Source organism: Taudactylus pleione, unplaced genomic scaffold (genome assembly GCF_031769625.1).
Source record: "Taudactylus pleione unplaced genomic scaffold, aTauple2 ptg000073l, whole genome shotgun sequence".
NCBI lineage: Eukaryota > Metazoa > Chordata > Amphibia > Anura > Myobatrachidae > Taudactylus > Taudactylus pleione.
In genome coordinates, this window is record NW_028284475.1 from 7870235 (window position 1) to 7892834 (window position 22600).

Here is a 22600-nt window from a genome sequence, read left to right on the forward strand (position 1 = left end):
CTGCAGAAAGATCAGGGGGTGCGATGTAACACCCCACGGTAGCGCGCTCGGCCCGACATCAGGGCCATACACCGTGCAATATAGCAGGCAAATCGCACCAATCAGTCGGATCGACTGCTTTATCGCCCCGTGTATGGGGGCCTTATGGCCTGCAACCTGACAGGGCTCATCACGACTGGCTCGCCATGGCCATCTTGGATTTGTGGCGCAATTGCCCATTTTCAAACTGGGCGGCTGTGATTTGCGGGGCCTGAATCTTTGCAGATTCAGGGCCCGGCCTTGTGCTTGTGGGACGGCTCTGGGCCCTCCACCGCTGCAGAGATCGGATGTACTTACCGACGGGGACTGGATCCACTGGGGACTCCGCTACAGGGTTTGCTGCCCTTTCCTTCCCTGCTGCAATCCTGCATGCTGATTTTCTTGCTGCTGTTACTGTGCAGTGACACCTAGCGCTATAATGAGTTATCACATACAGCACATTGCAGGGCATGAGAGACACCCATTACATCCTTACCATGCTGGGAGTCTAGCCATGTACAGTGCCCAGGGGGGGGAGGGGGAGAAGATCTATTTTAATGAAAGAGTCCCTATAGAACAATCTGAACAAATAAAAAGAAACTCATTTAACTACCCAACGTGAGCATTGTCTGTGACTACAGGAATTCATCTGCATCAAGACAAAATGTGTGTGTATATATATATATATATATATTTCTACTTCAGGGTCCATAGGGTATCCACAGGATACCTTGGGGTATAGGTGTGACGTCAGTCGCAGGGCACCAAAGAGTTAAGCTTTCAGCCTCCCAGGATGCACTAGGTCCCCCTCCTATACCCCGCCCCCGGGCCAAGGCACCTCAGTTTAGTTTGGTGCCCGGCCGGAGTCGGGTGCACCTGTTGGAGTGGGGGCTAGAAGAGCCCCTGAAGCTTTTTCTTCATGCAGCTGTGGCTGCACATCTGGATGAACAGCATGGACAGTCAGTCCTGACGTCCATGCTGTCTTCCCTACACCCCGCCGGTACCAGAACGCCGGTACTGATCCGGGGATGCTGGTGGGCGTCTGGGGTCACAGCTAGCGGTGACCCCAGATGCTCCGGACCATGGCCGGATTCAAGGGGGACAGAGGTAAGCAGCGGGGTCCCGCGGTGGGTCCCCGCTGATCACATGGTCCTAAGTCCCCAGGCAGGGGGCTCCCTGGGGACTGGCTGCAGCGTGGAGCCAGGCGACCAACCTGCGCTTCCACTACCCCCTGGGACAGCGGACCGCAGCAGAGCGGTAGCGCTGCGGCGTCCCAGGGGTTAAATGCATGCCAGGGGAGCGCGCCTTCCCTGTCTCACAGCCGGCGCCTCCCCCGCTGCACACAGCCCTCTCTGCACTGTGCTGACTGGTCCTGTGTCAGCGCTCCTCCCCCAGGCCAGCTTCTCTCTGCTCCTCGGCGGCCATCTTCTCTGCAACGCATGGTGAACGCTGCTGGAAGTCTGGAAGGAAGCATCGTGGTCTGGGTCCCCCCGCATACCTCTCCTCCGCTGTGGCTCAGGTCTGTGTATGCAGCGCTGTGTCCTACCAGGCCCTGTGTCTGTGTAGTTGAGTGATCAGCGCTGTTAGTGCAGGAATTGTTATTTCTCTGCATTGTATGTGACTGTGCTAGCGCTGCCTGTAACTTTTCTTCTCTAAACTGTCAGCTTTATTACTGTCCCTGTTCTTTCTGCTAAAGCCCTTGCGGTGCGGTGCTGCAGGGTGGTCTCTCGCCTATTTAATACTTAATTGGTGAGAGAGGTCACATACGTGGTGCCATAATGTCTGAAAGTGATTTTCCCCTCCGGCTACAGTGTACCACGTGCAAAGTACCGTTAGCGGAGGGGGAGGGTAGCGCGGAGGGCCTTTGCCGGCAGTGTTTGTCCATGGCGCGGCCTATTACGGTTACAGCACCGGTACAGGAGCCGCCCTGGGCTTGTTTCGCTCAGGCGTTAACAGCTTTAGTGGGCCAGTTAGCTCCGCAGCCCGCGTTTACTCCGATGGGTTTGTCCCAGCAGTCTGTGGTGTCGTCACCCATGCAGGGGTTCCCACGACAATTGGTGGTACCCCACAGTCTCCCTATTTCCCCGCTCCCGGGTTCTCAGGAGCCAGCGTGGGTTAACTCCCTGACGAGTTCTGTACAGCACTTGTCGGATGTGTTGCAAGGGGAGTCTGTGATGCGGCCTCATAAAAGGCCGGTGGCGTCTCTGTCCGCTCCTTATGAGGATGACGAAGGGACGTCTGATGATGGGGAGATTCTGGATCCTTACGATCAGGAACCTTTCCATACTAAGGACGCTGATGCTAAGTCCAAAGTATATATTCCTGGACTTATTCGGGCGGTCCGCACAGCCTTGGTGATTGAGGACGAAGTTCCCCCAGCGGCTAAATCTAAGTATGCCTTTTTCAAAGATGTGAAGGGCGATGCCACAGTCTTTCCTCTTTCGGGTCAGTTGGTGGACCATTTAGAGGAGGCGTGGAAACAACCTGGCAAAAGATACCAGCCGCAGAGACGCCTGGCGGTGGCTTACCCGTTCGCGGATAATTATTTTGCTAAGTGGGAATCCCCTCCACAGGTGGATTCTCACGTGACCCGTCTTGTCCGTAGTGCCACATTGCCGATGCCATCCATGTCCTCCCTTAAGGATGCTACGGACCGCAAGGTAGAAATCTGCCTGAAGTCCGCTTATTCCCTTGCAGGGGGGGCAGCACGGCCGGCTATGGCCATTTGCTGGGTTGCCAGAGCGATGGAGCGCTGGGCGGATTCATTAGAGGCTTCTTTTGAATCCGACTGTCCGGCCGAACAGGCGGAGTTGATTGGCAATCTCCGTGATTCGGCCACCTACATCAACGAGGCGGCTCTAGACATTAGTACTCTGGTGTCTAGAATTTCTTCAGCAGCGGTAGCTGCTCGTCGCACCTTGTGGCTGCGATCCTGGAAGGCGGACGCAGATCCAAGAAAGGTCTGGAAGCGTTGCCGTTTACCGGAGAAGTTCTCTTCGGTCCGGATCTGGATAAGATTGTGGCCACGCTGGCGGCAGCCAAATCTGCTTGTCTCCCGTCGGCCGCTGCTCCTTCTGGTTCTGGACCATCGTCCTTTCGGTCATCTAGGGCCCAGGGCAGGCCCAAACCACAGTCGTTTCCTCGACAGGCTGGCCCTAAGAAATCGGTCAAGCCCCGGAAACAGGCATGGAGTACCAGACGTCCGGCCCCCAAGCCAGATGACAAGCCTGCGGCCTGACGGTCCGGGTCTCCCCTTGGGGGATCCCAGGGTGGGAGGCCGCCTGCTGCAGTTCTCCCGGTGTTGGTCGTTCACTACGACAGACACTTGGGTTCTGGAGGTGGTCTCTCACGGGTACGCCCTCTCCTTCCGGCACAGACCCCCGGCTCGATTCTTCACCACGGGTCTACCATCAGACCGGAACAAGGCTACGGAGCTGCGGAAGGTATTGCACACTATGCTCCAGGCTGGAGTTATAGTGCCTGTTCCATTCTCCCAGAGGGGCCAGGGTTTCTATTCAAATCTATTTTTGGTACAGAAACCCAATGGGTCATATCGTCCGATTCTCAACCTCAAAGCACTCAACAAGTCTTTGCGGGTCCCGAAGTTTCGGATGGAGACCCTACGGTCCATCATTCTGGCGCTGGAACCTGGGGACTACATGGTGTCATTGGACATACAGGACGCTATGGCGGTCATGGCGGCTTCTCTGCGGCTGCAAGGAGTCCGCATGTTGCCCTACTTGGACGACCTGTTATTGGTGGCAGGATCTCCAGAGCTCCTGTTACACCACTTGGACCTGACCATTGCACTGCTGCAACGGCACGGCTGGCTAATCAACTGGCAGAAGTCCACTCTAATCCCGTCTCGGAGGATTCTGCATCTTGGAGCCTTATTGGACTCGGGACAGCAAAGGATCTTCGTGACGGAGGACAAGATCTCTGCTTTACAGTCAAGGGTGCGCAGTTGTCTGCACAGCCGCCGGGTGTCCTTACACTCGGCGATGAGGTTACTGGGCTCCATGGTGTCGGTGTTCGACATGGTGGAATACGCCCAGTTTCACTCCAGACCTCTGCAGCACCTGATCCTGTCCAAGTGGAACGGGCTGCCTCAGTCTCTGAAGTTCCAGACGATTGTGCTCACCCCGGAGGTTCGCCTGTCCCTTGCGTGGTGGTTAAAGACGACCCACCTCAACAAGGGACGTCCGTTCTGGGTTCCAAATTGGGTCCTGTTGACAACGGACGCCAGTCTTCGGGGCTGGGGAGCAGTTTCAGGTCCACACTTGTTCCAGGGCAGGTGGACACCGACAGAAGCGGAGCTTCCAATAAATATCTTGGAACTCCGTGCGGTCTTCAATGCTCTCCTGCAGGCACAGCGGTTTCTCCAGGGTCACCCGGTGCAGGTCCAGTCGGACAATGCTACCACCGTGGCCTACATAAACAGGCAAGGAGGAACTCGCAGTCGGGCGGCTCTCGTAGAGGTCTCTCGGATCCTGGTTTGGGCGGAGCGCAATCTTCCGGCCATATCAGCGGTCTTCATCCCGGGAGTGCTAAATTGGGAGGCGGACTTTCTAAGTTGCCAGGACGTTCATCCAGGGGAATGGTCCCTGCACCCGGACGTTTTTCAACTACTGGTGGACAGGTGGGGTCTTCCAGAAATCGACCTCATGGCGTCCCGGCACAACAACAAGTTGCCAGTGTACGGGTCTCGCACAAGAGACGAAGGGGCGTCTCTGGTGGATGCTCTGTCCGTCCGGTGGACGTTCAGGTTCGCATACCTGTTCCCTCCGGTCTCCCTTCTTCCACGGGTAATCCGGAAATTCAAACAGGAAGGAGGGACGCTCCTGTTGATAGCTCCCGCGTGGCCCAGACGGCACTGGTTCTCAGACCTTCAGGGTCTGTCCGTGGACAGTCCTCTGCGGTTGCCGCTACGACCGGACCTTCTGTCTCAGGGTCCTTGTCTTCACCCGGACCTGACTCGGCTGTCTTTGGCGGCGTGGCTGTTGAGACGGCCATGCTGAGGTCCTGGGGGTTTTCCAGCTCTGTGGTGCGTACCATGTTACGAGCTTGGAAACCGTCTTCCGCGAGGATATACCATCGCGTGTGGCATACGTTCTTCCAGTGGTGTCGACCGAGAGGTTATGCACCGCGGGAGTTTCGTCTGTCTCGGATTCTCGCCTTCCTGCAAGCGGGACTAGATCATGGGCTTCGCCTTGCTTCTTTGAAGGTACAGGTTTCGGCCCTATCTGTCTGGTTTCACCGTAGGATTGCTACAATCCCGGATGTGCGCACCTTTATGCAAGGTGTTCTCCGTATTCAGCCGCCCTTTGTTCCACCTGTGGCGCCTTGGGATTTGGCTGTGGTCCTGAGGGCTCTCCAAGGACCGCCGTTTGAACCACTGGGCTCAGTGGATATTAAATGGCTAACAGCTAAGACTGTTTTCCTTCTGGCCGTTGCTTCAGCCAGACGTGTTTCTGAGTTAGGGGCTCTTTCTTGTAGACCCCCTTTCTTGGTTTTTCATGGGAACAGGGCAGTGCTCCGCACTCGGCCCGCATTTCTTCCCAAAGTTGTTTCCCAGTTTCATGTTAACGAGGAAATAGTTGTTCCGGCCTTTAACTCACCGGGTCTTTCCGTGGGTGAGGCCTCTTTGGATGTTGTGCGGGCCTTAAGGACTTATGTTGACCGCACTGCTTTGTTTAGGAAATCGGACGCTTTGTTGTCCTCTATGGCTTCTGTAAAAAGGGTTGGCCTGCTTCAAAGCAAACTTTGGCAGCCTGGATCCGTATGGCTATTTCTGAAGCTTATCTTCATGAAGGCCTACCGGTCCCTCCTTCTCTGAAGGCTCATTCCACTAGGTCTGTGGGTCCTTCGTGGGCAGCTCGACGTGGTGCCTCGGCAGTTCAGATCTGCAAGGCTGCTACGTGGTCTTCTGTCCATACCTTCGTGAGGTATTACAGGTTTGACACCTTCGCCTCTCAGGATGCTTCCTTCGGGCGGCGGATTCTCCTTTCTGCACAGGAGCGTCCCCACCCTTAAAGGATACTGCTTTGGGACATCCCCAAGGTATCCTGTGGATACCCTATGGACCCTGAAGTAGAAAATATGAGATATGGTAAGAACTTACCCTTGTTATCTCTATTTCTACGAAGTCCATAGGGTTCCACAGGACTCCCGCCCTGTCGCACCTGTGCTGCAGATGGGCTTTGCTCTGGTCACCGGTTTTCCGTCTCCCTCTGGTGAGAATGTGATTCTTGTATGTGTCCAGATCTTTGTTCTCTCTCTTCCTTCTCCTCCTCCGGCCTATGGCTTGGTAACTAACTGAGGTGCCTTGGCCCGGGGGCGGGGTATAGGAGGGGGACCTAGTGCATCCTGGGAGGCTGAAAGCTTAACTCTTTGGTGCCCTGCGACTGACGTCACACCTATACCCCAAGGTATCCTGTGGAACCCTATGGACTTCGTAGAAATAGAGATAACAAGGGTAAGTTCTTACCATATCTCATAGTATATATATATATATATATATATATATATATATATATATATATATATACACACACACACACACAGTGCATCCGGAAAGTATTCACAACACGTCACTTTTTCCACATTTCGTTATGTTACAGCCTTATTCCAAAATGGTAATAAATTCATTTTTGTCCACAAAATTCTACACACAATACCCCATAATGACAAAGTGTAAAAGTTTTTTTTGCGATTTTTGCAAATTTAATTAATAAAAACAAAACTAAGAAATCACATGTACATAAGTAGTCACAGCATTTGCTCAGTACTTTGTTGATGCACCTTTGGCAGCAATTACAGCCTCAAGTCTTTTTGAATATGATGCCACAAGCTTGGCACACCTATCTTTGGGCAGTTTCGCCCATTCCTCTTTGCAGCACCTCTCCAGCTCCATCAGGTTGGATGGGAAGTGTCGGTGCACAGCCATTATCAGATCTCTCCAGAGATGTTCAATCAGATTCAAGTCTGGGCTCTGGCTGGGCCACTCAAGGACATTCACAGAGTTGTCCTGAAGCCGCTCCTTTCATATCTTGGCTGTGTGCTTCGGGTCGTTGTCCTGCGGAAAGATGAACTGTCGCCCCAGTCTGAGGTCAAGAGCGCTCTGGAGCAGGTTTTCATCCAGGATGTCTCTGTACATTGCTGCATTCATCTTTCCCTCTATCCTGACTAGTCTCCCAGTTCCTGCCGCTGAAAAACATCCTCACAGCATGATGCTGCCACCACCATGCTTCACTGTAGTGATGGTATTGGCCTGGTGATGAGCGGTGCCTGGTTTCCTCCAAACATAACGTCTGGCATTCACACCAAAGAGTTCAATCTTTGTCTCTCATGGTCAGAGTCCTACAGGTGCATTTTGGCAAACTCCAGGCGGGCTGCCATGTGCTTTTTACTAAGGAGTAGCTTCCGTCTGGCCACTCTACCATACAGGCCTGATTGGTGGAAGGTTCTCCTCTCTCCACAGAGGAATGCTGTAGCTCTGACAGAGTGACCATCGGGTTCTTGGTCACCTCCCTAACTAGGGACCTTCTCCCACGATCGCTCAGTTTAGACGGTCGGCCAACTCTAGGAAGAGTCCTGGTGGTTCTGAACTTCATCCATTTACGAATGATGGAGGCCACTGTGCTCACTGGGACCTTCAAAGAAGCAGATATTTATCTGTACCCTCCCCCAGATTTGTGCCTCGAGACAATCCTGTCTCGGAGGGCTACAGACAATTCCACGGACTTCATGCTTGGTTTGTGCTCTGACATGCACTGTCAAGTGTGTGACCTTATATAGATAGGTGTATGCCTTTCAAAATCATGTCCAATCAACTGAATTTACCACAGGTGGACTCCAATTAAGCAGTAGGAACATCTCAAGGATGATCAGTGGAAACAGGATGCACCTGAGCTCAATTTTGAGCTACATGGCAAAGGCAGTGAATACTTATTTACATGTGATTTCTTAGTGGGTTTTTTTTTTTTCAATTACATTTGCAAAAATCTCAAAAAAAGTTTTTACACGTTGTCATTATGGGGAATTGTGTGTAGAATTTTGAGGACAAAAATTAATTTATTTCATTTTGGAATAAGGCTGTAACAAACAAAATGTGGAAAAAGTGAAGTGAATACTATCCGGATGCACTAATATATATATATATACACATATATACATATATACATACATACATACACACACACACACACACACACACCGTGTGTGTAATATATATATATATATATATATATAACCTTTTAGATGTGTTCCTGAACTCCCTTTTGTGACTCCATATTATTTGCAAACTACAAAAAAAAGTAAGTTACCATTCATAACACTACAAACCATTGCAATAGTTTGGTACTTTTGTTTAATTCAGTGCATTTCATGTATTCGTGAATATGCTGCCACCTAGTGGTCGCACTGTAGTACTGCCTAAAATAAAAATTGCCAATATTATTACAGTAAGTAAAATAGAATGGTCAGGGGCATAACTATAGTGGGTGCAGGGGGTGCTATTGCTATGGGTCAAGGTGACTAAGAGGGACCACTCTCGGGGTTCGTGTCCCCTGCACTCAGCTCATATCAGTACCAAATGGTGTCAGTGGTGAAGTGTTTACCTCTACCGGGTATTTATTGTATGCATCTATCCTTGTCCTGTGTGCTGCCCACTAAACTAACCCAGTCACCTGTGATTGTTGCATGTCCTCTGTACAACAGCTTCGGTTGTGATACAAAAGGTCAACAATGAAAAGGTCGCCATTCATTTGGCCGACACAACAAAAGTTAGACAGTACAGAAAATCGACAGATAGAAAAGGTTGACACAAAATTTGTCGACACTTTTTTTTCCCCCTTGGTGCCTAAACCTTCTGCAGCCTAACTCGAACCCTGGAAAAAAAAATTAGTCGGCCATTTCCATGTCGATCTTGTAGAGTTAACCATATAAATGTTCCCATGTAACTTACCAAGTTTGCAGTGCTCAATGTGTATAGAGAGCAGGGCGTAACCGGGGTGGTGCGGGCGGAACCGGCTGCCTCAACCCCAGATGACTGCCATTAGTCTTCTACTGCCCGCTACATGTATAATAGTAGCAGTGTGCCTGGCTCTTATGGTGCGGGACGCACCACTACTAATACACATTACAGCTGCAGCTCTGCAGCTGTCTGTCCTATGTGCTCCTCCCTCTCCCCCGCCCGTCTCCTGTAGTCGTCAGGGGCTGGGAGAGATGTCATGAAGTCTCTCCCATCCAGTCCCACAGTGCCCATTCCTCCGGCACTGGGCTGCATGGAAAGATGCAACTGGAGGACAGAGCTGGATGATTTTAGCAATGTGCGCATGCGTACGCCAGTGCAAGGGATCGAGAAGCGTTCGCTCGCTGCGCATAGACTGCCCAGTAGAGTGAGTAACAGGAGAAGCCTTTTGTGGGTGGTAAAAGGGGCTGGCTGTTAGAAACGGGGGAGTGGAGATACGTACGCAGGCGTGCCCGAGCGTCTCAACGCTGTTTCGGAGGCGTGCATAATTTAGAGGCAGCATCATAGTCACCTCGCTGGATTTTCACTTAAGTGCTTGCAGTAGGGTATGGTCAACCACAAGCGCTGCATCCGATGGTACCCGATATACAGATGGTTGCATATACTGGAGATGACGTGCGCAAATGAGCATCTTAAGACTTTCTGGTGGGTGTCTACATACACTGAGCGATCGCACGCCAAGACATAGTGGTCGTGCTACTGCCCTGCCGTGCGATCGCCTGCCTTCCCAAATTTGCATACGCTGGCTGTGAGCGTAAGCATCTAGCGAGCGGGTCTGAATGAGCTCCAGAGACTTCGGCTGCAGAATCTTGTTATGGGCATAATGTGTAAGGGGCATTACTACTGTGTGGCATAATGTGTAAGGGGCATTACTACTGTGTGGTATAATGTGTGAGGGGCATTACTACTATGGGTATAATGTGCAAGGGGCATTACTACTGTGTGGCCGTAATGTGTAAGGGGCATTACTACTGTGTGGCATGTGTAATGGGCATTACTGCTGTGTGGCATAATGTGTAAGGGGCATTACTACTGTGTGGCATAATGTGTAAGGGGCATTACTACTGTGTGGCGTAATGTGTAAGGTGCATTACTACTGTGTGGGCATAATGTGTAAGGGGCATTACTACTGTGTGGTGTAATGTGTAAGGGGCATTACTACTGTGTGGCTTAAGGTGCATTACTACTGTGTGGGCATAATGTGTAATGTGTAAGGGGCATTACTACTGTGTGGGCATAATGTGTAAGGGGCATTACTACTGTGTGGTGTAACGTGTAAGGGGCATTACTACTGTGTGGCATAACGTGTAAGGGGCATTACTACTGTGTGGCATAACGTGTAAGGGGCATTACTACTGTGTGGCCGTAATGTGTAAGGGGCATTACTACTGTGTGGTATAATGTGTGAGGGGCATTACTACTATGGGTATAATGTGTAAGGGGCATTACTACTGTGTGGCCGTAATGTGTAAGGGGCATTACTACTGTGTGGCATAATGTGTAATGGGCATTACTGCTGTGTGGCATAATGTGTAAGGGGCATTACTACTGTGTGGCATAATGTGTAAGGGGCATTACTACTGTGTGGCGTAATGTGTAAGGTGCATTACTACTGTGTGGGCATAATGTGTAAGGGGCATTACTACTGTGTGGTGTAATGTGTAAGGGGCATTACTACTGTGTGGCTTAAGGTGCATTACTACTGTGTGGGCATAATGTGTAATGTGTAAGGGGCATTACTACTGTGTGGGCATAATGTGTAAGGGGCATTACTACTGTGTGGTGTAACGTGTAAGGGGCATTACTACTGTGTGGCATAACGTGTAAGGGGCATTACTACTGTGTGGCATAACGTGTAAGGGGCATTACTACTGTGTGGCCGTAATGTGTAAGGGGCATTACTACTGTGTGGCATAACGTGTAAGGGGCATTACTACTGTGTGGCCGTAATGTGTAAGGGGCATTACTACTGTGTGGTGTAATGTGTATTAATGTGTAATGTGTAAGGTGCATTACTACTGTGTGGCATAACGTGTAAGGGGCATTACTACTGTGTGGCCGTAATGTGTAAGGGGCATTACTACTGTGTGGCATAACGTGTAAGGGGCATTACTACTGTGTGGCCGTAATGTGTAAGGGGCATTACTACTGTGTGGCATAACGTGTAAGGGGCATTACTACTGTGTGGCCGTAATGTGTAAGGGGCATTACTACTGTGTGGCCGTAATGTGTATTAATGTGTAATGTGTAAGGTGCATTACTACTGTGTGGGCGTAATGTGTAAGGGGCATTACTACTGTGTGGTGTAATATGTAAGGGGCATTACTACTGTGTGGGCATAATGTGTAAGGGGCATTACTACTGTGTGGTGTAATATGTAAGGGGCATTACTACTGTGTGGGCATAATGTGTAAGGGGCATTACTACTGTGTGGCATAATGTGTAAGGGGCATTACTACTGTGTGGCGTAATGTGTAAGGGGCATTACTACTGTGTGGCATAATGTGTAAGGGGCATTACTACTGTGTGGCATAAGGGGCATTACTATTGTTGCTGTGTAGCGTAACGCGTATCAGGGACACTATGTAGTGTAATGTGAATTGGGGGTACTAAAGTGTGGCCACGACCTTTCCCCCGCTCCGGTGCCTCCCTATAGCATTTGTGGTCTCTTCAATATGCTCCTATTGGGCCCACATAGTTCTAGCGCCCTGTTATGTGTACAGTATATTCGCTCTACTGCTTTTCCTAGCTCTTCTTTCCTGTGTGAATAATAGCGTGTGCATGGTTTCTGTAGTTCTGCATCTTGGTGGCTGTGCCACTTGCACCTCCCATGGACGCCGTGTCTCTTACTTGTACCTTGTGTTCTTCCTGGCTTGTTTCCCTATTGGCGCATGTCCCTTGCCTTAATGTTCCTGGTGTTCTCCTACCTTGTATGTGCTCCTTAGTAGTATGTGACTGGGGTAGAAGAAGAGATGATGGCGCGCTAGACCCTGGCTTATCTGTCCAGCACTCCCAGAATCCTGTGCAGACAGATGAGCACAAGGGCGATATTGCACAGATGTGGTCCCAGTGGCATTTATCTGAGCCAGAGAGCCCTGCAACCTCCCATTTACAGGGTGCTGTTCCAGGCAACCTGCTAGCCAGATGCTGGGGCCGTGGGATAGTGACCGTGTCGCCCACAGAGCAGGGGCGTATTAAGAGAGGAGGAGGCCCATGTGTATTCCCCGCCCGGGGCCCTCTCCTCTCTTCCCGGCGGCTGGCAGCAGACTGACGCATCTGACCCGCCGACCGCAGCATCAGTAAATATCTGGGCATTAGTCTGTGCCCAGAGTCTACTGTGCATGCGCCGGTCGCCGGGTAAATGGTGCGCCCGCCATTTTCCCGGCAATTCCCCCATAGCGCATGCGCAAACAGCCGAAAAAATGGTGGTGCCCATTTTTCAACGTTTTCTGCAGGGCCGAGACACCCAACGCGGGACCTCGGAAAGGTAAGTATGCGCCCTAAACACTAGTCTCTCCGGCAGCTATCGCTCTCAGACGGAGCAACAATTGAATTCCTCTGCCGGGTGCCTTAAAAAAAATAGCCGCCTGTAAAACAATTGATTTGCCCCACCTCAGAATCTAAGGGGTATATTTACTAAAGTGCAGGCTTTTAGAAGTGATGTTGCTCATAGCAACCAATCGGATTCTAGCTATTATCTTCTAGAGCAGTGATTCCCAACCTCGGTCCTCAAGGCACACTAACAGTCCTAGTTTTAGTAATATCCAGGCTTAAGCACAGATGGTTAAATTAAAATAACTGAGATACTAATTAAGTCACCTGTGCTCAAGTTTGGTTATCCTTAAAACATGGACTGTTAGTGTGCCTTGAGGATCGTGTTTGGGAATCCCTGTTCTAGAAGGCTCTAGATAATAAGCATAATCTGATTGGTTGCTATGGGCAACAATTCCACTTCTAAAAACATGCACTTTAGTACATATACCCGTCAGGCCGTAGGCTGTGCTAGATAAATAACAGCAAGTGGCTTATTATCCTATACAGGCCCCACTCATCCCCACATTATACCCAAGAGGGATTATCAGCAGAGCCATTCTCCTCATTATTTTATGCATGTTTTATACAGATGTGATTAATTCCATTAAATCCCAGCCTATATAATATCCAAACACCTCTGACAATCATTCATTTCATTATACAGGGATTGTGCACCAATATTTTGTTTTGGTCTATTACCACCAAGGAGGGCCAGACACCCCCCTTATTCAGCAGCACGTCCCGCCACAGTGCGCAGTGTTCGCTCTGTTGTATACCTGAAATTAATAAGGCAGCTGGACATGAAATTCCTGGTATATAATGAATGTGTTGTAGACAAATTCATATTTCACACAATGAACAGAACAAACTGAACACAAAACACAATTAAAAAAAACAAATTTAATATATTTTACAATCTCTTTCCATAAGAAAAAAAAACAAAAAAAAAAAAACATAAAATCTTCATTTCTTAAAAAATAAATTAAAAAATTTACAAGAAAACAATGGACAAAGTTTATAATTCGATATAACAGCTGTAATATGAATCTCCGGATAGAGTAAAAACAATAATAGAATTAGATATTCTTGTAATGTTCCTTCGCTAAGCTTAAAAATACAATGGGGGGGGACAGTTAGGAAAACTGGTGCGCAAGTGCACTGTACGTAATTGGTTGCCACGGGTACGGTTACCCACGGCAACAAATTAGAATCTTCTATCCAATGTGTTCGATTTCCCCGATTTGCAGATCCAACCAAAATATGATCGTGATCAACAAACCTGGGATTTGATCAGCATCATCGATGGCCACCGATCGCCATTTAAGTCTCCAGGCAGATTACCTGCAGACGTATGAGGGGTGTTACTCCAGTTACCTGCACACTAATTTTCAGAAATGCCCCCCAGTCTGTTTTCCAATACTGATGTGTGAGTCTACTCCAGGGGTGGGGGAAATGTGGGGTACAGTAAAATACAGTACTATATTATATACCATCTGCATAGCACCACCTGAAACTCCCAGCAGGCACCTGTCTAGGTAGATTTATTGAATGTTAGACAGTAGAGAGGCATTTTCTTGCATAGAATCTTCTATTACAGTGTATCAAGGATGTATTGATTCAGGATAGAGCACAACAAGCATAAAGGTGTCCCTCAGACAGGTAATAATTCTCATCATTTTAACCGCATGACGTAATTGGCTGTGGACAGTCATGTGACCACTGTCGCCATCTCAGAGTGGAACCATAAACCACCTATTTAGAATACACACAGACTGCAGCAGGCAGGGATGGCCAGAAATAGGCCATGCTATGTCACAGGGAGTTTTGGCACTAACAGTGTGTTTTGCTGAAAACCATACACATCCAAAATTTGGGGTTCAGAGTCAGAGTCCCGGCTAGGATCACTTTTGGGGTTCCAAGTAGAACAGAGTCCAAGTCCGAATTTTGGATCTAAAAACCAGATCTCGGGTGTTGGATTGAATGTAAACAGGTCCAAATTACATGGTTTTAGCATCTATCGATTTTAAAGAAAACCAAAACCATAACATTTGAGGGTGGTTTTGCCAAAACCAAAATACGGGGGTCAGCTTAACAAAAAACTGCCTCTTACCATAGACAAAATGGCTGCCACTCACAAGATGGCAGACTTCCTCTCATGTTCCTCTCTATTTATTTACATTCTACTCTGGGGCCTACAGTAAATGCCTCCCTGTAATGTATTCCCACCCTCTCTCACATTGGCATACTTCCCAACCGTCTCAATTTCAGCTGGACAGTCCTGCTTTTTGGGCACTGGCCCGCCATTTCGGCACGCGCGGGGTCCCGATCTAGAAAGTACATTTGTTTGGAGGTCTAAGGAAAATCGGTGATCATTCAGACACATGGGCCTCTATCTATTAAACTGAAAAAAGCTCTGTCACCAGCAAAACTAGGGAGAGATTTACTAAAAACTTTCTAAAGAGCACAAGTGGAGGTGTTTCCCATACAACCAATTAGGTACTAGCTCTCATTTTAGAGTACTAAATAAATGATAGCTACAATCTGATTGTTTGCTATGGGGACCCCCCCTTTTAGAAGGATTGGTAAATTCTCCCCCTATATATGAAAGGATCATAGCTGGCGATAGCAGTCTTATCTTTACCGATAGACCCTACTGTAGAAAAGTTCACCAGGTCTCGCCAGTGAAAGCTGACCCATGCAGAGCGCAGGGGAACCTACCTGACCACGATCACATACATTTTCTTTTAATAAAAGTCAAGCTGAAATTCTGGTCTTTCAGTGCAACCTGGCATACGTGAGCTGGCTATCCGGGTCACACATGCCCAGATCCCCCTCAGACTGCCCAGGCAAAGCGGTAAGTTGTCTCTTACCACTCCCGGCCATCATCGCTGAGGCAGCTCAGCTGCACCAGCAATGCTATAACGGTAAATCATGGCGATAGGTGGTTTTCTTATCTGCGCGATAAGCGTCAACAGAAAACCAGCCCCATGACTCATTTCTTACAGACCCTATAGTCTGATTTAGTCCTCACGGTGTATATACATTGAAGAAACGGTGTAACAAAATGGTGGTGTTACCAAGGTGCACTGTAGGTAACTGTTGTGGTAACAGTTACCCACATATGGGTGGTGGCACTGAGGTATTGTGAGGGCATATCAAGTACATGTGGCGATATGGAGGTAACTCCTCCAATGCCAGGAAGGGATGAACAGAAATGTATAAAGAACTTGGAAACGGAAGGATGATGAGGAGAGGAAGGGGATCAGCACCATCATTAAGTCCCTGATCAATTAAAGTGCAATTGTTGCCTATGCACAGCGGTGGCAGCCATTTTGTGGGCTGAACAAATAATCAAGCGAATGATGCAGCCTATCCGCTACATAGAGAACACTGACGAATACTGGCCTGGCCTCATGAATATGTAATAAATGGACTTGGTTCTGAGCGGATAGGCCGCATTCTCATGGATATTCTTTCAGCACACAAAATGTCTGCCTACGCTGTGTGTAGGAGTCAGGTGTCCTTTGAGTTGGCAATTCATGTGATCAGTTGCCAATCAGTCACATTCTCCTATGGAGTATAAGTCCAAACATCAATAGTTTGGTGTAGCTGTTGCTAATGCTGAAGAGAAAAATGGCGTCGGCCTGGTGAAACTATCCGCGCCAATGGTGACGTCCTTTGTCAGCATGCATTGTGCCCCGGCCTGATCACGTAACCAGGGCAAATATTTCTCAAATCCTAGCAACAAAGTCATCACATACAGTAAGTACTGTAGATACGGCAATAGCACAATGCTGTGTAGAAGGCCGTCACAACACAACCAGCGTTCAGGTGTCATTGTGCAGATTACGAGGGGATGAAATGAATATTTACACACTTAAGTGAAAAATGCAAAATATTTCAGGTTCGGGAAACTGGCGAAGAAAAAAGGAGGCAAAATATAGGTCTCTCGGGGATGCAGTCAGGAAGCAGACGGTAGAAACGCCGACCACCGGCTTACCGACTGTCTAATCCCGGCAGGGATCTAATGACAGGAGCAGAGATCCCAACGCCTGTCATTTTATCTATGCTGTGAGCCTAACACCCAGCAAACCGATCGAAGGTAAGGCAGGACGCGGACAGCCGTGGGGGGGGGGGGGGGTTAGGTTAGGGGCTCCCGGGGGGTACTTAGGGATAGGCAGCCCCCCTGGGAGGGTTAGGCTAGGGAAAGGGGGGGGGGGGGGCTTAGGTTTAGGCTGTGGGAAAGGGGGGGTTAGGTTTAGGCACTTGGGGGGGAGGTTAGGGTTAGGCACCCCTAATGGAGGGTTGGGGGGGGGGGGGTTAGGTTAGTAATAGTAGAAATACTTACCTGTCGGGATCTTCACTGCCGGTCTTCCAGCGTCGGGATTTCATACCGATCCCATCTCTCGCTACTACGCACCTGTCAGAGACTGTCTTAGGTACCGGGCAGTTAGTGCATCTGTATTTGGGCTTATGTGGACGTTGCTAATGTTGTGACCGTCATTTCCCCATGATTCCTATTATGAAATATCAGCATGACGCTGACTTGCACCTGTCACAATCTGCAGCCTATAAATCACAGTTGACGTGGATTAGGAAGTCGGTATAGGAGTTTGGTTGTGTAGCAGGACAAAGGATTTGGGAAAGCCGACGGACATAAAAAGCAAATATACAATAAAGTCTTTCACCACTCTTCTGCTGGCGTGGCTTACAGGCAAAGTGTCGCAGGCTGGACCAGCACTAAAGAGGTTAATAAATACAGTCTCTTCTGAATATATAAAATATAGAATCTGGTGCGGCAGGGGGCGGTGGTGGGCGACGTGCTTGCTATCGACTCTCGGACGCCCTGGATCGCTGGAGAGAGTGGGTGCAGGAGGAGCAGCAGGCTTGCTTGTAGTAGGCGTAGACACAAAGCCTGGCTTGGACGACCACCGCACAGTTGTGGTACCGATCTCGGCAGTTCTCGTCTGGTTGGAATAGAGAAATATCACTTCTGAGCTCGGGAATGTACTATACAATGCAAATCGCACTCATGGCATACAGAAATTGACAGAACTACTGGTTTCACAGATATAATCACATGCCGAGATTACATGCAATTCTCAGGTTTCATGCATGTTTTATAATGTGTGCTCAATCTGGAATGTAATTCTATAGACTAGAGAATATGACCTATATACTGAATTACACTAGCCGTTTGTTTTAAAGGTTATTTACTCTTGGAACTAAATTTACTAAAAGCAGCAGGTTTGGCCTAGACATTTAAAGCGGCACTAAAATTAAATGCAAAACCAGGCATGCTTTGCACATAATGTTAGTACCGCTTTAAATTTTGAGTTGAAACATGCCGTGGAGAGTGCAGGTTCTTAAGTCTGCGGCTTTGGAAATCTTGCTCGTCTCGTCTTTCTGTTGCATTGAGTGCTGCTGACGTTACGGAAAGATGAGACTGAGGACCTCATTCAGAGTCGGTCATTGCGGCCGCACGGTCGTAGGGGAAAGGGGCCGGATATGCAAATGAAGCGATCACAAGTTGCAGTCCTAAGATGAGATCGTTAGCTGAACGACCGAGGGTAAGAAGCGGTCGTAAGACTACATCACGCCCCCTTCTCGATCACAACACACGTCATCTCCTGGGATATAAGGATTAATCGCAACCATCGGAGCTGATCGCAGAGCTTAAGGCTGACCATACCCTCTCTTAAGCACTACGATCATGTCAGTGTAAAAACCTCCCATGTCACATGTGCCATGACATTACTTTGTTAATTATGCACTCCCACTAAACGCCGTTTGCATAATTAGGCACGCCTGCGTTCGGATCTCCACTCCCCCGTTTTCAAGCACCTTCCCCTGTTACCAGCCACAAACGCCTCATCCTGTCACTCAAACTACCGACCTGGCTGTGTTCAAGGAGAGAGAAATTTCTGATCATAACAGCTAGTTTGCGCACGCGCATTGCGAACTTTACTCATGCGCAGTTTAGCTAACATCGGCTGTGTACGACCGTGCGGCCGCAACCACCGACTCTGAATGAGGTCCTGATTTTGCAACCTTCTATCAGTGACACACCCATAAGGCGGACCATCTCAGTGTAATTGCATTGCCACCGTCCAGCTCATTTTCAAGACAAGTATGCGACCGCATGTCTCAATCAAAACTGCGACTGTGCGCTCGGACTCTGGACACGTGCTCAGTAGAAGAAAAAACGCTCAACTGTGTCTGACATCGGCATTGCATGCATCTTAGTATCAGGGAGACCTGCACGTGGGGTCCCCCGTCATAACGTGCCCGAATGCTTGCTGCAACTTGTAGTTCCACAGAGGTACGTAATCTATTTTTGAATGCATAATATTAAGAGCCCATGTGCAACTTAAGATGGGGTTTAGTTACCCCTGGAGGGGAAGGCAACAGGGAAAACCCTGGAGGGCGATTTCGGCATCATGCCGACCAGGCTGTTTCTGGTTTAACATTACAAAGTTATGACATGCCACAAAGCGGGTCTGATTTACTGTATATGAGCAAAGTACACCCGCTCCCTTGAGTTCGAGGTGGACACATTGAAAGCCGTGCATACACACTTACTAATCACTCATCAGCGGGTCCCTGCAGCATGGTACGGACGATTGGCAGGTCGCCCTTACACACCAGCAGATGACCAATAGATCTTTTCCGTTCAATGGAACGGCCAATACATATATCAGTGTGTACCCAACTTTAAAGTATGAGCAGCCTTAAATCTAGCGTCCAGATTCCTATGAAGCAAACAATCACACTCTCCAAAATCGTGTAGCTCAGAATAAGCCAAATCTTAGCGCTTAACCTGCACCCATAGTGTATGTGAATACCCCCGGTGCGCCTATCCAAGATACGCATAACCTGAAACACGGATGATAATAGTGCATTTATGCCATGCGTCAGTTTTGCACCAAGACACAACGCACAAATGCACTTAGGTGCAGCTCTAAGCCGGCCTTATTTCTGAAGTTTACAAATATCTGTGTCTATAATGCAGGAGCAAGTGCAACAGCCAGGTGATATTAATATGGAACAGCCATGTAACATTAACAGTGACACAGGGTTTAGTTCACATCACTCTTCAAATAAACACAGAGACACACAGGCCTGATGTGATGCTATAAAAGTATTATGGATGGGGATTAATTGCAGCCTTTTTTTACATGGACACGAGCAGCGGTGATTCACATTTGGGGGGGGGGGTCACTGATACTTTCTTGCACTGCAAAGCATTCACTGTGGTTTATTAACCTCTTAGCTGCTGGAGAGGCCTGCAAGGTAATGTCAGATCAGGGCTGGGGCGCTTTCCTCCCTCTCCTCACCTAGTACAGCGGAGCAGGGCTGGGTGTTGCACACTTTCTTCTCGTCCGGCTTGGAGTCCAGGTCACAGAGCTGGCTGGAGCTCTTATCGGCTGCCAGGCACCGGACCTCTCTCACCTGAACGCCACCGAGGCAGGACTGCGAGCACTGGATGGGGGTGGGGATAAAAGATTTGCATCAACTGTCAGCAGGAACAATATTATCCTGTAGCAACCAGTTATTATATACTGTACATCTGACTTGTGTTTATTTAGTCCCCTGAACGTAGAGGGAGGTGTTAAAGTGGCTTCTACTGTGCCATATTATATAAAGGAAAGTGTTTATTACAGTTGAGCTGATGTAATATATTGGGACCACTCACGGAGCTCCAAGGCGTGGTGAACCAGCGTGAGCCGCAGGGCCCGGAGTTGCATGACTGCAGTCCGGCAGGTTTCTCAAGACTGGCGCACTCCGACGGGTCAGTGACGTTGAATTCCGTCCCCAGCTTGCTTACGCAGATCACATCGCGCCTCTGTGAGCCTTCGTCGCAATCGGCTGAGCACTGCAGACCAGGAGACACCAGGCAATAAGATTCGCCAGCTCTTAAACATCTCTTCTTTTCCAGAATTACAGCACTACTTTTATTTTAAATGAGCGTTTCGATGAAGAATGGAGATGATCCATTTACCTGAGACCAAGGTCCCGTGTACCACTTCACCGTGCGCTCACAGGGGCCGCTGTTGCACACGCGCATGTCCGAAGGTTTGGTTCCTGTGCAGCTTTCTTGAGACTCGTCTGTGGCAGAACTAGAGAGGCAGAAGACCGAGCGCCGCTGTATACCTGGTCCACACTCTGAAGAGCACTGTAAATAAAGACACACCGGCTGAAGTGAAACATATAAGTAGCTAGGAATACTGTGACATACTCCCAATCAACCAGTATCCTTAACTGTCCCAGCGTGAGCCCTCAAGTGACTCAGGGCCTTACTATTCCAACATCTCACAACCCAACCAATAACTATGACCCAGTATCCAAACTGAACAGACAACATTTTTACCAACTCATAACCAGCAACACTTCTTCAGCAGGCAACTAAAGTTGGAGAAGACTTACTGTGGCGCTCCATTCATTGTGGAACCAGCTGCGGACACATGGACCCATGTCACAGGCCTCGTTGGTCCTAGGTCGGAGGCGGTTGCTGCACTCTCCCTCGCCGATGACATCTCCGTGGTTCGTGACGCACCTGACATGACGGGTCCTTTGGCCGAGGCCACACATGACAGAGCACTGCAGATTTAATAACAATGACAGGATGATAGTCATGCGTAGCAATCGGAAGACCATGAAGGATTGGAATTCACATATACATCTTACAGATAAAGAGCTAGCAATCTAATTAATGGGACAATAATGGCTGTATGCAATGTTCCCTCGAAACTGATTGATCCTGAAAGACGTGTCAGAAGCTCAAGCTAATGAGGAGTCCACTCCACCTACGTCACTATAAGATGGTTCTCTTCCATGCGTGTGCCTGCTTGTTGCCGGCTTTCACCCACACAAACGGACAAGACCCACCCAAGTCAAGACCGCCCATTGAAAAGATGCCTAAACTTGCTATGGCGCGTGTGAAGTTTGCTGAAACCTGCTAGATGTGGCCACATAGGGACCTGCATGAGACTCAGAATCACCATCTGCAGGGTTACATTATAACACTATCATTTCCAAAACTCATCTTAAAGGGAACATGGAGTGTAATCTACCAAGTTACATACCATCAGGTCTATATACTAAGCTATGGGGAGAGATAAAGTACCAACCAATCAGCTCCTGTCATTTTTTCAAGCCTGTAACATGCAAACAAAAAAGTATGGTGGTCGCTCACATCAGCCACATCAGCTTAATGACTTTGCAAAGGTGCTTGTAAAGGGTGGGGGTTTACACTAAACTACAGAAAAAAAAACAGCCTGTAACATGACAGGAGCTGGTTGGTTGGTACTTTCTCTCCAAGGTTTCGTACACAGACCCCCATATCTGAAGTAAGCTTAACTTTCTGATATATCTATCTTTATCCAGCAATCTCACTGTCCCATCGGCTTCCTGAAAACTGACATGTGAGAGAAGCATCACACTGGGAGGTGAGATGATAGCTAGAGCACAAGGCCCTAACCTTTCATACATCTGAGTGACCGGCATGCAATTTCCTACGTTGAGTGAATCAGAGAGATGCTCCTGCCAGTTTGTAGGGCCGTGCTCTCCTTTGGTATTTCAGCTTTTTGATCCAGCAAAGCAGATGTTCCCGTTACACATAGTCACTAATGTTGGGCAAGTACTATACAGGATAAACCTCAGCTGTCTGCGACTACTAAACTTTACCACACGGAATGGGATATCAAAGGCGTAATTATAGGAGAGTTCAGATGCATCTGTTCCTCACCGTGCTCCAGTTGCTTTGGATTTCCCAGTGGCTGCAGATGTGTTGTTGGCACGCCTGGGTGACATTGGGCTTCACCAAATTCCCACACCTCTGGGGGTGGACCATAGTGGTCCTGTTTGCATACATCTGTCGACAGAGGACCTGCCGATGTTGGACTCCCCCGCCGCAGGTCCTGCTGCATACGGACCAGTTGCCGACATCCCAGCTGCAAGGAAGACGAGGATTACACACAGATTGTGCATTGTCATAGTAAAGCAAGTATTTAGCCC

The 22600-nt window shown here is 48.8% G+C and overlaps 1 protein-coding gene across 2 annotated transcripts in view; it reads right to left on the reverse strand.

Annotated features, from left to right (window-relative positions):
- Positions 1–13507: 13507 nt before the first annotated feature.
- The window catches only part of ADAMTSL4 (ADAMTS like 4), a 210893-nt gene continuing 201800 nt past the window's right edge, over positions 13508–22600 (reverse strand). The window contains exons 12-17 of one of the 2 annotated variants that reach the window (XM_088467660.1): positions 22332–22536; positions 21011–21184; positions 20586–20759; positions 20280–20459; positions 19921–20065; positions 13508–17550 (exon numbers count right to left, since the gene is read on the reverse strand). In XM_088467660.1, the coding sequence (XP_088323786.1) occupies positions 17411–17550; positions 19921–20065; positions 20280–20459; positions 20586–20759; positions 21011–21184; positions 22332–22536 (1018 nt within the window). In that variant the 3' untranslated portion in view covers positions 13508–17410. Of the gene's footprint in view, positions 17551–19849; positions 20066–20279; positions 20460–20585; positions 20760–21010; positions 21185–22331; positions 22537–22600 lie in introns of both variants that reach the window. The other variant, XM_088467661.1, reaches the window with a different exon arrangement.